Source organism: Narcine bancroftii, chromosome 7 (assembly GCF_036971445.1).
Source record: "Narcine bancroftii isolate sNarBan1 chromosome 7, sNarBan1.hap1, whole genome shotgun sequence".
NCBI classification, from domain to species: Eukaryota; Metazoa; Chordata; class Chondrichthyes; order Torpediniformes; family Narcinidae; genus Narcine; species Narcine bancroftii.
Window position 1 is genome coordinate 206,154,118 of NC_091475.1, and position 14,578 is coordinate 206,168,695.

At 46.3% G+C, this 14,578-nt stretch overlaps 1 protein-coding gene across 9 annotated transcripts in view; it reads left to right on the forward strand.

The window, feature by feature from the left end:
- Positions 1 to 14,578, forward strand: part of sts (steroid sulfatase (microsomal), isozyme S) — a 164,002-nt gene that overhangs the window by 52,380 nt on the left and 97,044 nt on the right. For all 9 annotated transcript variants that reach the window (XM_069892066.1, XM_069892068.1, XM_069892067.1 and 6 more), the window contains one exon: positions 1,413 to 1,839. In XM_069892066.1, coding sequence (XP_069748167.1) covers positions 1,413 to 1,839 — 427 coding nt within the window. The remainder of the gene's footprint in view (positions 1 to 1,412; positions 1,840 to 14,578) is intronic.

The following is a 14,578-nucleotide window of genomic DNA, read 5'->3' on the forward strand; positions in this document are numbered from 1 at the left end:
ATTGTTCCTGTTGCCCGCCAGGGCCGACGCCACCTCAACTGTGGGCTCCTCCTGACCCTTGCTCAGATCCTCTTTGACCTGGAAGTACCTTCTCTGTTGGTCCACCATTTACCCTCTGTCGCCGCTGCTACCGTTACCACCATCGCCGCTGCTTCCAAAGGCCCCGGTCATTCCCACCATCTGTAGGCCTCTGCCACCTTACAATCTACGCTCACCAACGTTCCTGCCGCCTAGTCATGGCCTCCCCTGGCTCCCTCACAATCAAACCTTTTCAGGGCCCTCTTCTCTCACCCTCTTGGGTGAATCCTCCTCTCTCTCGAGAAGTTCCATGGCTCTGCTGTCACCACTGCCTCCGATGACCTCCTCATAGGCTTAGGGTTGACCTCTGAACCTCCACCACGCAATGAGTCTTTTCCTCCTCCTTTTGGTGTCTTTGTTCTTTTTCCCATTTTCTTTCTTTTTCTTCTATTCATTTTTCTGGTTGTCTTCTTTTTGGGATTCTTTTTATTTTCAGGGATCTTTTATTCTCTTTTCTTCAGAGAGCTCTTGGATTGCCTTTCAAGCCCCCTCGCTGCCATTTTTTTAGGATATGAGAATTCTGGGAGACTCGTTATCTCCCCGATGGCTACATCTGCATGAGGTGCATCAAGTTGCAACTCCTTACAGACTGTGCTAGGGAACCACAGCTGCAGCTCGATGACCTTCAACACATACAGGAGAATGAGGAATTCATAGATAAAGGCAATCACACCGAAGCTGCAGGAGGCAGGAAGCTGGATGACAGTCAGGAGGGGGAAAGCAAAAGCAAGCAGGCAGGTAATGCAGGGTACTCCTGAGGCCATTCCCCTCGATAATTTGTATCCCATTTTGGATACTGTTGAGAGGAACCTACCAGGCCAAAGCCACGGTGACGGGGTCTCTGGCATTGAGCCTGGCCCTGTGGCTCAGAAGGAAAGGAGAGTGGTAGTGTTAGGGGGGATTCGATACTTAGGGGAATAGACAAGAGATTATTTGGGCACCAAAGAGATATTCGGTTTGGTGCCAGGGTAAGGAAAAACAGTCTTCTCAAGAATAATTAGCATGGCTTTTTGAGGGGCAGGTCATGCCTTTCGTCCTAATTTAGTTTTTGAGGAAGTGACGGGAGAAATTGATGAAGGCAAGGATGGCAGATGTGGTGTACATGGATTTTAGTAAGGCATTTGGCCAAGTTCCTCATGGTAGACTCATTTAGAGGTGTAGGATCCATGGAACCTTGGCTGTGGGACCGGGGCTCACTTTTGTGGATTGGAAAAGAGGAGCAGGGCTATATGGGTTACTTTGGAAATTGGATTGAAGTGAAATGGGGTGATTGACAGGAACAAACCCTTGCATAACCCGGGAACTCCTTATGCATCTAATGGCTTTCTTTGCAGGGAAGTGGCACCTTGGTTTAAATTGTGAGACCCATGACGATCACTGTCACCACCCAGCCCACTACGGATTCGACTACTTTTACGGCCTGCCACTGTCCAACCTGCGCAACTGCCATCCCAACAGCGGTGATATCTTTATCGTAGGCAGTCGGAGAACCGTGCGTACCATGGTCCAGGTCATGGTTCTGGCACTCTTCACCCTGCTGCTCCTGGACTACCTGGGTCTCCTGAAGATACCTTGGAGAGCTCTGGCTTTCGTCTGCTCAACTGCTTTATTCCTGCTGTCTGTGGTGGTACTGCTGTTCATTTCCCAGTTTCGCAACCTCAACTGCATCCTGATGGAAAACGAGAAGATCAGTCAACAGCCCTTTTCATTTGACAACCTGACACAGAGAATGACCAGCAAAGCCACAAGCTTCATAGAACGGTAGGACATGTGAATCCCATGACTTATTCACAGAGCCTCTCCCCTCCCCTGATCTTTCCTGCCCTGCCATCCATGTCCAATTGTCACCTTTTACCTGTTGGCCTGGGCTCCTCCCCCTGCCTCTTTCTACCCTTATCCCCAGCCTTTTAGTTCTAGTTCCTGCCTGCTTTTTAACTTGGAGGGCTTAGGCCTGAAATGTTGGTAATGTATCTTTACCTCCTATGGACTTTGTGAGACCTGCTGAGTTCCCCCAGCATTTCTGTGGTTTTGCTGCAATCACAGCATCTCGTGTTTCACTTGTTTATTTGAAGGTATTGTTTAAGCATGAACTCCCCTCATTATGTTTAAGCATTCACCATTGGAATTATCATGGTTCTGAATGGTCTTGTACATTGCCAGAGCAGTAACTGGCCTTAGATCTTTAAAGTTACAAGGTAAAATTGCATAAATTTGGCTTGTATTCCCTTTTAGTTTGGGAAGTTGTAATGGTGAGAGCCTTCTTTTGCAGTTTCCAAGGACAACTATTGGGTAACCTTCGGGAGCTAACTTCCCATCTCTACATCAGAATTTATTGTTATGAAAATGTGTCAGAAAATCTGTTGTTTAACAGCAGCAGTATTGTGCATTGCACCTGCAAAATTGCTATAAATTATAATTGCTAAATTCAAGATTTAAAAAATATAATTCAGGCTAAAAAGCGAAAAGTTAAGTAGTAGCCATAGATTCATTGTCAATCTGATAGCGGAGGGGAAGAAGATCCTTTACATCTTTCCTGATGGTAGCAGTGAGAAAAGGGCATGGCCTGGGTGGTGAGGGTCCTTGATGATGAAATTAGTCCAAAGCATTCCAAGATAACCTTATCACCTTACACATCACCTCCCCTCAGAAACAAGCTCCAAATCCCCACTGCCATGGTCATGCATTCACATTGTCTCCCCATCTTGAGTATATGGAGCATGTTGGAGAATCTAGAAAAAAAGGGTCACTGTTTAAAAGTTACATGTCACTAAATTACGACTGATGAAGCAAACTTTTTCCTTGTGGGTTGTGGGTCTTTGGAACTCTTCCTCAAAGGAGCATGGAAGCAGTCATTCAATATCTTTAACACAGAGCTGGATAGATTCTTGATAAAGTGAAATAAGTTTAATGTAACTCTATAAAACTCTGGTTGGGCTATACTTTTGGTATTCTCAATACAGGAAGGATGTCATTTCAATAGAGAGGGTGCAGAGGAGATTTACCAGGATGTTGCTTGGATTGGAGAACATGTTGCATGAAGCAAGGTTGACAAAGCTCTTCTCTTGGAGCGATGAATTATGAGAAGTGAGTCTATAGAGGTATATGAGGTTATGAGGGTCTTAGATAGGGTGAACACCCAGCACTTTCACTTAGGGCAACAAAAGCAAATTCTAGAGGATATCTGTTTAAGGTGAGTGGAGCATAGAATAGGGGGGATGACAGGGGTACACTCTGAGAGTGGTGGGTGCCTCGAATGCTTTCCCGGGGCTGGTGTTGGTGGAGGCTGGTACAATAAGGACATTAAAAAGATGGGCACATGGATGTCAGAAAAATTGAGGGTTAAGGATGTGAGTTAGGGAAGGATTAAATTGTTGTAGAATAGGTTTACATAGGTCAGGCTGACCTTGTGGGCTGAAGGGCATGTACTGTGCTGTAATGTTCTATTTGGGAATAGATGGGAATGCAGAGCTGAGGATCCAGTCAGATCAGCCCTGGACATGTTGAATAACCTTGTGGACTGCTACTGCTTCTAGTTCTTGCATCCTATGTAGCCTTTAAAATCTTCCTTGTTTATTTCCTTGACTTATTTCCATTACCTTCTCCCCAACATCCAATGCCACAGTGAAAGTCATAATTTGCATGGCCCTGACACTCCCCTGTAAACATTGTGTGTATGTATGTTAATGCTTAGTCGTCTTAGATTTAAATTTCTGCACGTACTTCGGTGTACCACACTCTGAGGTCTCTACCCTCCGACAGTGTTCATCCTTTCTCTGTCAACCATACCTTCAACTCACCGTACTTGGAAATATCCCTCCTCACCCCCCCCCCCCCCAACTTTTACAGCATTCTATGGACATATTTTTTTAATATCTCTTTGAATCTCTGCATCAAGATTTGTTGGCTAAGTGGTGAATTTCTTTGCATGAGTGATGACATTGAATTAATCTGTCTGCCCAGTTTTTACCTGAGATCAAGTCCAAATTCTTTAATTGTCATCAGCTGTTGAAATTTGGTCATCTAAACAGCCGAGAAGATCACTGGGGTCTCCCTTTCCTCTATTGATGGTATTTGGCAGGAGAGTTGCTTAAATATGGCTCAAAGAATTATTGAACACCTTTTCCATCCAGCACACAGTATCTTTGACCCACTATCATCAAGAAGAAAGTACAGGAGAATCAAAATCAGGACTGCCAGGCTGGAGAATAGATTCTTCCTGCAGTCTGTGAGATTTTTTATCAAATAGATATATAGCATGGTAACAGGCTCTTCCAGCCTACAAGCCCTTGCTACCCAATTAACCTACAACACCCATACATTTTGAAGGGTAGCGAGGAAACCGGTGTACCCGGAGCAAATCCATGCAGGCACAGGGAGCATGTACAAATTCCTTACAGACAGCGCTAGATTCGTACTAGCACTGTGTAGCATGAATAAAAGCTTTCTTGACTGGAGGGAGAACAAACGCTTTTATTAGCTTATAACTATGGGTAGGGTTTCACAGTAGACTTCAGAAGGGTTCTAGGTTTAGGTGGGAAACCAGGATTATATGTGAGCAGATGGGGCCGGAGCCGGGAGGAAGGGCCAGCCATCAAGCACAACATGCTTCCAGTGAATCCCAGTTCACTGCATTCCTGTAGAATCTATGTTCTGTGAATGAAGACAGAGAACATGGGTTCAGAAAAAAATGGTTGAAAAATACACAGTTATTTACAAATTTACAGATTTATGTGGTCTGGGGGTTTGGAGATCCTGGTGGGGTGCCTTAGCACTGGGGGACCTTGGACTCCTTGGGTCTCCTGGTCCCCTTGTGAGAGAGGAGAGGCGACCTGAGTCTCCGGCTCAAAGGTGGAGGGTTCCTCCTGAACCAGATCCACCCCGAGGCCCTGAATGGGGGTGGCAAGAATGAGCTCCGTGGCTCGCAGGGCACTTGAGGCAATGGATCCTCTGTTCTGGTGGGTGCCAGGTCCCTGATAAAGTGTCCTTCCTGCCATCCAGGTACTCCACATAGCCATACATGGGATTGGCATGGAGCAGTTTCACGAGTGTAGTTCTCGATGCCGACCTTCTTTTGAAATTGAATAGGTGTTCATGAGAAGTAGCATTGGTCACGGTATATAATAGCCAGTGTGAGTCTGGAAGGCCTTTTGACTTCAGGGCCAGTTTGACATCCTTCCAGACCGTGGCATTCTCCTTTTCAACCTGCCCATTCCCCCGGGGGTTGTAGCTAGTAGTCCTGCTGGACACGATGCCCCTCGCCAGCAGGTAGTGAGGTAGCTCGTCACTCGTAAAGGTCACTATGAATATAGCTGGGATTCCCAAACAGGACGAAAAGGTAATCTAGGGCCTTTATGACTGACAAAATGGACGTGTCTGGACATGAAATGGCGAATGGGAAGCGGGAGTACTCATCAATGATAGAGAGGAAGAAGGTGTTCCCATTTGTGGAGAGAAGAGGTCCCTTAAAATCAAGGGGCCTGGATGACTTGATCAGGTGCCCCTTTGCAGGGTGGTAGAAGTGCGGCTTGCACTCTGTGCAGACCTGGTAATACCTGGTCATTTCCCTTTCGACTTCCGTGGAGTAGGGCAGTTTTCACACCTTGACAAAATGAGCCATGTTGGTGACCCCTGGATGGCAGAGCTCATTATGCAGAGACCGCAGTTGACCAATGGATAAGGCATCTGGAGGGTCATTAAGGGCTCCTGGCCGATAGGCGATGTCATAATTGGAGGTGGAGAGTTCGATCCTCCTCCTAGCAATCTTGTCATTTTTGATTTTGCTGTTCTTGAATGCAACCAAATGCTGGTCAGTGAGGAGCATAAATCTTCTACCAGCCAGGTAGTGTCTCCAGTGCCTCATGGCTTTGACAGTGGCTTGAGCCTCCTTTTCCATAGATGGGTTCCGGAGCTTGTGGCCTTGTAATGTCCAAGAAAAAAACGCAACCGGCTGCCCACCTGATTGAGGATCACAGCCAGGGCTACGTCCGAAGCGTTGCTTTCCACTTGGAAAGGTGCATTCTCGTCCACTGTGTGCATGGCAGCTTTCGTAATGTGGTTCCGGAGGTAGTTAAAAGCCATTTGGGCTTCAGCTGAGAGGGGGAAATTAATGGCTTTTAAGAGAAGGCGAACCTTATTAGTGTATTGAGGATCCACTGGGCATAATATGAGAAAAACCTCAGCCATCTCCTCAAAGCCTTTGTGGTCCTGGGACCGGGGAGTTCTAACAGGGGGCACATCCTATCAGGATTGGGGCCAATGCTGCCATTCTCCATCACGAAGCCAAGGATAGCCAGCTTTCTAGTCCTGAACTTGCACTTGTCGTTGGAAGTTGGCGTCATGGTCTTCCAAGATGTGGCCACAGATGGTGACATTATCGAGGTAGGGGAATGTAGCCTTCAACCCATACTCATCCACCATTCTGTCCATCTGCCTCTGGAAGCTAGAAACCTCATTAGTGATATTGAAAGGGACCCTTCGGAATTGATAGAGATGACCGTTAGCCTCAAATGCTATATATGGACGGACCTCAGAACATATTGGCAGCTGGTGATAAGCTGCTTTCAGGTCAATGGTCGAATAGACCCAATACCATTCACCATGTCGGAAATTCACGGGAGGGGGTATGTAACAAGGAGTGTGCACCGATTAACAGTTTGGCTATAGTCAATTACTACCCTGGACTTGTTTTCCCCTTTAACCACTATCACTTGTGCTCTCCACAGGCTGGTGCTAGTCTCAATGATACTTTCTTTGAGAAAACGTTAGGTCTGCTGTACAGTACCTCCTGCTCTTGATAGCAATAGGTTTGCAGTCTGAGGACAGATTCGGGAACAAAGGTGGTGGGGGTGGGGGGTCGATATTCAGTGTGGAGAGGCTGCATGTGGCTTCTGATTTTTGGGGGCCTCCGTTCCAAACCATTATGGGGGGAGGTGACCAGCGTACTCCAAGGTCACGCTTTTAAGGTGACACAGGAAGTCCAGACCCAACAACACCGGAACATACAATTCATTAAGAATATACAAGCGAAATTTACAGAACTCCCCCCCCCCCCCACTTCAAACAGCTGATGTACTATGCAGTGCTGTTGAACACACATAGAATGCGAATGAGACGCAAGGAATATGCAGAATTGGAATTTAGTAGCATGTTCATTTACCTTCACAGTCACTATGGAGTTTCTGAGCTGGTGAGGTCTGACCTGATCTAGGACCATCAAGACTAGGTCCCCAGAGACTCCATGTTCCTCACTCGAATGACCCCCCACTGTGTAGGTAAGTTGGCGTCAACCTCGTGATGTGGCAAGGTAGCCATCCTCCTCCGACGATGGTGGCACCGAGTTTGAATTTGGGTCGTGGCAAGATGGCCGCCAAGCCTTTTCATGCCGTTTCCTCACTGCCACCCTCTGTTGGTGTGTAGCGCAACAAGTGGTTTCGGGTGAATTCAGTGCTGTGGCTGGAATTGGATCCGAGAGTGGTGCAGTTCACGGACTTTCCTGGGCTTACCCTCGCCCAATGCCCTTTCTTGCCATAGCTGGAACACACTGTGTCTTTAGCCAGGCAATGAGATCAGGGATCCTGGCTCTTGCCACAGAAGAAGCACTCAGTAACACAGGAAGCAGCAGCCTTTAGGGCGAGGGTAGCAGGAGCAACCAGTCCTTGGAAGGGATCTCCTGGGTGAGTGAGCTCGCTGGCTGGCTTCGAGGTCGTCGTTCTCGAGCTTGGCCTGTTCCAAGGATTTGGCCAGTTCAACGTGGCTAGCCAGGTCCTTCTTTCCCGACTCGAGCAGTCGCTGCCTCATGTACCTCGAGCAGACACCCCCCCCGCCCCCCCCCCCACGACTAGAGTGTCCCAGATCTGTTCTTCCTCACGAATGTGGCCTGTAGCCTCTCTGTACCTGCACTTCTTGGCAAGCGTCCAGAGATCCAGCAAATAGTCATCGATGGTCTCTCTTGCCCACTGGCGATGTAGTGGGAGTTGGTGCCTCTCTCGGACCTCGTTTTGCGACTTCAGATGCCTAGCCTTCAAAGCCTCGATGGCTGTATCATATGTAGTGCAGTCCCTGATGACTGCATACCCTTTCGTTCCTATGCTCAAAACGAGTGCAGACCTCCTGTGTTCATCTGTGGAAGACGTCCCTGGTCGTGTTCAGATAGGCCTGGAAACAGTCCAGCCAGTACTTGAACTCCTCAGCCATGTCAGGGGACAGAAGGTCTGTCAGCAACGTACCTGGCTTGAGTAGCGCTTCATTCGTTTAGGGAATAGCCTAATAAAATTATAGTGTGAATAAAAGCTCTCACAACTGGAGGGAGAACAAATGCTTTTATTAGCTTATAGCCATGGGTAAGGTTTCACAATAGACTTTGGAAGGGTTCTGGGTTTAGTTGGGAAACCAGGGTTCTATGTGAGCAGATGGGGGCAGAGCCGGCCATCAACACAGTACACTACCAGTGGAATAGCGTTGTAATAGCGTTGCGCTAACCACTAGGTTAACCACGCCACCCTTGATTGATGAACTATATCCTCTAATTAGTAAATTATTCCAAAATATTTGTATCTATTTTGAATTATATTGTTATGTATAAATGTGATTACCATGTGCTGTGTATTATCTGGGGTGTGTGTGTGTGTGTGTGTGTGTGTGTGTGTGTGTGTGTGTGTGTGTGTGTGTGTGTGTGTGTCTGTGTGTGTGTGTGTGTGTGTGTGTGTGTGTGCACCATGGTATGGAGAAATGCTGTTATGTCAGGTTGTCTATGTACATTCAGATGATAGTAAATGAACTCTATTACTTCCCACAGGCTATGCAGAGTTTCCATAGAAAAAAGCTGTTTCTTACTTTTTTACACTTTTATCTGAAACACTGAGCCCAATAATCAGTGAAGTGGCAGCTTCTCTTCCACTCCTCCCCACCCCACCCCCCCCACTCTCTCTGACGGTTTCCGTTTCTTTCCTTTCACGAACTGCCCACTGGCGTCCACGACTGACTTATCCCATCCTTTCCATTTGACCTGATCACCCCTCGCCAACCTTTTATGCCGGTATTGTTTCCCTTGTTCTCTCTTTAAATGCTTCCTGACTTTTTCAAGCACTTTCTGTATTTTGTTACTTTTGTTTTGCCATGAACGAGTGATGGTTCTGTAATCTCATTCAGTGGAGTTTGAAACCTCAAACTGATCATCTCCTGAGGTGCCTTGACAGGGTGGTTGTGGAAAGGTTGGCTCTTGTGTGAGGAAGCTACAACCAAAACAGCACAAATATTACAAATAGACCTGCTGCCTTACTGCTCCAGTGACACAGGTACATTAAACATAGACCATTATAGCACCGTACTATAGCCCATCACGTTGTCCTGACCAATGCCGACCTACACATTAATAATCTAATTGTTCAAAGTTCAAATTTATTATCAGAGTACGTACATTCTATTTTCCTACCACACCCATAACACTCTATTTTTCTTGCATTTACGTGCCTATCAAGGAGTAATTTAAATGCCTGTATTGTACCAACCTCCACCCCGGTCAGTGCATTCTAGGCACCCACTATTTCTGTGTAAAAGAAATTTGCCTCTGACTTCTCCCTTAAACTTTCCTCCACTCACCTTAAATAGATGTCTTCTAGTATTTGCTGTTGATGCCCCAGGGAAAAAGGTGCTGGCTGTCCACAATGTCTAAGCCCTCATAATCTTATGCTAAGTCATCTCTCATCCTCCATTGTCCCAAAGAGATAAGCCTTATCTCTGCTAATCCTGACCTGCCTGTGTGGAGAAAGCATGAGTGTTTCCTCCAGATGCACTGGCTCTTCTCCCAAAGATGTGAGGTGGTGTAAATTTCCCCAAATGCAAACATAAAAATGGGCGGAATAAAATTGGGTGAGGGCAGGATCAGTTTTAAAATGCGATGCTTGATGGTCAGAACAGGCTCAGTGGGCCAATAGGTCAGTTTCTGTACTGTTTCTATGACTGTTACAAGACATTGGCAAGGCAAAGACAGTGGAGAGCAGCCAGTATTGGAATGGCCCAGTGTAGGACTGGGGCTTAGAGGCTTTGGCTCACAAGACTTTGGTGAGCAGAGGTTGAGGACGAGCTTTATTCTGGTGAGCTAAATTAGGAAGAATGAATGGAGACAGGTAAGGCAGTAGAATGCTCCGATTGCAGGATGTGGGAAATCTGGGAGAGCACAATTGTTCCTGATGACTATGCCTGCAAGAGGTGCCTCCAGCTGCAGCTCCTGGGAGACTAAGATAGGGAAATGGAGCTGGATGAATTCCGGATCATTCAGGAGGCAGAGGGGGTGATAGAGAGGAAGTTCAGGGAGACAGTCATCCCCAAAAGAGGGAAGGGGAATAAGCAGACAGTACAGTGCACCCTTGTGACCATTTCCCTCAACGAAAAGTATACTGTTTGCAATACTGTTGGGGGAGAACGATCTACTCGAGACAAGTTGTGGTGGTCTCATCTCTGGCACAGAGGCTGGCCCCTCAGCTCAGAAGGGAAAAGAGAAGAAGAGGGGAACTATGGTGATTAGGGACTCGATGGTAGAACAAGTGAATAGGAGGTTCTGTGAATGAGATCGAGGCTTCCGGATTGTATGTTGCCTCCCAGGTGCCAGGGTCTCTAATCAAGTTCACAGCATTCTGGAGGGAAAGGGTGGGCATCCAGATGTCGTGGTCCACGTGAAGACCAATGACATGGATAGGAGTAGTGATGAGGTCCTGAAGAAGGAATATAGGGAGTTAGGTAAGAAGTTAAAAAGCAGGACCTCAAGGGTGGTAATCTCAGGATTGCTGTCTGTGGCACACTCTAGAGAGGGTAGGAATTGGAAGGTGTGGCTGGAGAGTTGGGGCAGGGGTTCAGATTCGTGGATCATTGGGATTTTTTTCGGGTAACCTATACAAAAAGGACGGGCTGCACGTGAACTGGAAAGGGACCAATATCCTGGCAGCCAGGTTTTCTAGAGCTGTTGGGGATGGTTTAAACAAGGTTGGCAGGGGGGTGGGAACCAGAATGTGAGTGCAGAGAGTAGGGCAGAAGGTCAAAAGCATGAAGCGATGTGTTTTGAGTTTGCGAGGAAGGAGACATGCAGGGGACAAACATGAATGTAGCCATTTAGAGGGTTTGAAATGTGACTATTTCAATGTGAGAAGTATATTAGGAATAAAGGGATAGAGCATGGATCAATACTTGGAACTCTGATATTATGGCTGTTACAGAGACTTGGCTGGAGGAAGGGCAAGATTGGCTGATGCAGGTACCAGGTTTTAGGGGTTTTAAAAGAATTAGGATGAGAGGTAAGGGGAGGAGCGGGAGTAGCATTGCTGGTCAGGGATAGTATCACAGCTATAGAAAGGGAGGAGGCTGTTGAGGGATCGTCCATTGAGTAAGTATGGCTAGAAGTCAGAAATAGGAAGGGAGCTATCACTGTACCAAAATAGTCCTCGGGACACCTAGGAACAGATACGTAGGCAGATTTTGTCTTGGTGCAGAAATTAGAGGATTGTTGTTATGGGTAATTTCAACTTTCCTAATATTGACTGGCTCCTTCTTACTGCAAGAGGGATAGATGGGGCTGAATTTGTCAGGTGCTTCCAAGAAAGATTTCTGACAGTATGTGGACCAGCTGATAAGAGGAGGGGCCCTTCTGGATCTAATCCTGGGTAATGAACCTGGTCAGGTGGTGGATCTCTCTGTGGGGGAGCATTTTGTTGAGTGACCACAACTCCCTGAGCTTTAACGTAGTCATAGAAAAGGATAAAAGCAGACAAAATGGGAAAGTACTTAACTGGGGAAGGACAAATTATGATGGGATGAGGCAGAAACTAGTGAGAGTAAATTGGAAACAGATGTTCCAAGGAGAAAGCACTAAACTAATGGAGGAAGTTTAGGGACCACTTGTTCTGGGTTCAGGATAGATTTGTCCCACTAGGACAAGGAAAACATGGTAGGAGAAGGGAACCATGATTGACAAAACAAGTCAGGCAACTAGTCAAGAGGAAGAAGGAAACATACGTTAGATATTGGAAGCAAGAAATAGGAAGGATTCATGAGAAATGTATGATAGCTAGGAAGGATCTTAGGAAAGGACTTAGGAGTCATGAGAAGGCCTTGGAATGTAGGATTAAGGAGAATCCCAAAGTGCTCTATGCTTATGTGAAGAACTGAAGGAAGACGAGAATGATGGTGGGGCTGTAGTGGCACATTGAACCTGCCACGTGAGTGATCAGAACGTAATGACATCAGTGCGTGTTGAGCGCGTGATTCAGGCTTTTAAAGGGTTGCGAGATTGACGAAGAATAAATCCGTTTGATTCACTCTAGAAATGTCTTTTGTGGTTATTTCGTTGGGTCCACTGCTATTCCAGTGGCCACATTGCCACTAAAGGATAAAGTAGGCAACATTTGCTTGGAGGCAGAGGAGGTTGACAAGTTGCTTCAGTATTCACAAGAGAAAAGAACCTTGACCAGGGTGAGGTTGGAATAGAACAGGCTTGTGTGCTGTACCGTGTTGAGATTAAGGAAGAAGTTTTGGATCTTCTTAAAAACATTAAGATTGATAAATCCAGATTAGATTTCTTTTTTTTAGTTTCCTTTTTTTTAATTCCTTTTTAGATTAACCGATTATATACAGGTTTAATTATTGTTGACCTCGATCATATTATCACATTATTCAGATATTTCTGTGATATGACCATGGCTTGGTATAATTAACTCAATTGGTTTCTATCCAGAATTATTTTTAAGAAATAATGTTAAAGCAACAAATATGGATGGGTTTGAATTACATTTATATTAATTTGTGATATGTATATGATTCAACATGCTTTTTTACAATATTAGTAAACTACGTATGTAGGATTAATATGTTAAACTCAATTACCCTAGGCTGCTGTGGGAAGTGAGGGAAGAGATAACTTGGACAGTAGGTATGATCTTTGATGTCGGCTCAGAGAAGCAGGTTGGAATCTCGAGCCATCTGTGAGCGACTGGAGGAAGTCAGTGGGTCAGGCAGCATATGAGGAGATTCTCTTTATTTCAGGTAACTCCCTCCCCTCTCTCTTTCCATTTCTTCTTTACCCTCCCCTGTACTTGGTTCTCTACTGTCCCAGTTTCAACAGGAGAGCGGCCTCCCAGGCAGGAGCAGGAACCTCAGACTCCCGGGCAGGATTGACAGTGGCGGTGGGGCGTGTCGGGGATCGGTGACAGCAGCAGGAGCATGGACCTCAGACTCCTGGGCAGGAGCGGGGACCTCAGGCTCTCTGGCAGGATCAGCATTGGCAGTGGGGAGAGGTCAGCAGGAGCGGGGACCTCGGGCTCCCGGGCAGGAACGGTAATGCCAGTTGGAAGGTGTCGAGGATTGCCGATGGCCAAGACAAGTATTCTGCCGATGCTATTGGGGTGCTTAAAGCAATTTCTTGATTATCCGATAAATGTTCGGTCCTGAGCGTTTTGGACAATCGGAAACGTATTGTGTATAATGTGAGTGAGGAAAGATTTAAAATGGACCAAAGGGGCAACTTTTTCTGACAAGAGGGGTGATATGTATGTGGAACAATTGGCCAGAGAAACCTTCAGAGGTGGGTATAACCATGAAATTCAAAAGACATTTGGGCAGATCCAGGGATAGGAGTTGTTCAAAAGAATATGGGCAATGAGTGAGGGAGATTGAAAACGTTGCTGAATGGTGTACTAACAACAACCTCTCAGTCAATATTACCAAGAATAAAGAGCTGATGTGGATTTTAGGAAAGGAGGACTGGAGGTGTTCGATCCAGTGATCATTGGATGATCAGAGGTGGAGAAGGTCAGCAACTTTAAATTTCTGGGGCGGACACTATCTCAGAGGACCTGTCCTAGACCCATCCTATTAACGTCACTGTGAAGAATGCACATCGGCACCTCTAATTCCTCATCAGATGTAGGAGCAGAAGTAGACCATTTGGCCTGTCGAGTCTGCCCCACCATTCCAACATGAGCATATCCCCCGAGTTAATGACGCCCAGTTGGTGGGGTAGTTAGGACTGCAGAGTTACTCCACAAATGGGCTGGCTCAAAGGGCCGAGTGGCCACCTCATTTGGATGGTTGCACCTAATCTTAGTGCTGGAAACAAGCTCAGCAAATTAATTCTCATTTCATCTAGGCTTGAGCTGCTCAACGATAAGTGATGTTTCATCTTCAGAATCTTCAGGTATCACCTGTCATGCCTTCTTTCGACCACATCTCTACTTTCATGTCTACACCAAACGGTTTCCAGCCAAGAAGGGGATGGATTAAAGTCCGCTGCTGTCATTTCCAGTATCATTGCTATTTAAGTGGCGTTGATTTGATGACATGACTTCAGAGCAGCTGTTGAATTGTTCACACGTTCCTACTGACAGTGGTCAGGGCCGTTGTTGAAGTGTGTGGCTCCAACACCTATTGAAGCTCCAGCACTCTGCTCATTGAGCTTTGAAGTCTCTACAAGCTGTAATAAGCTTCTTCAAAGAACAGAGCAAACTATCACTCTTTC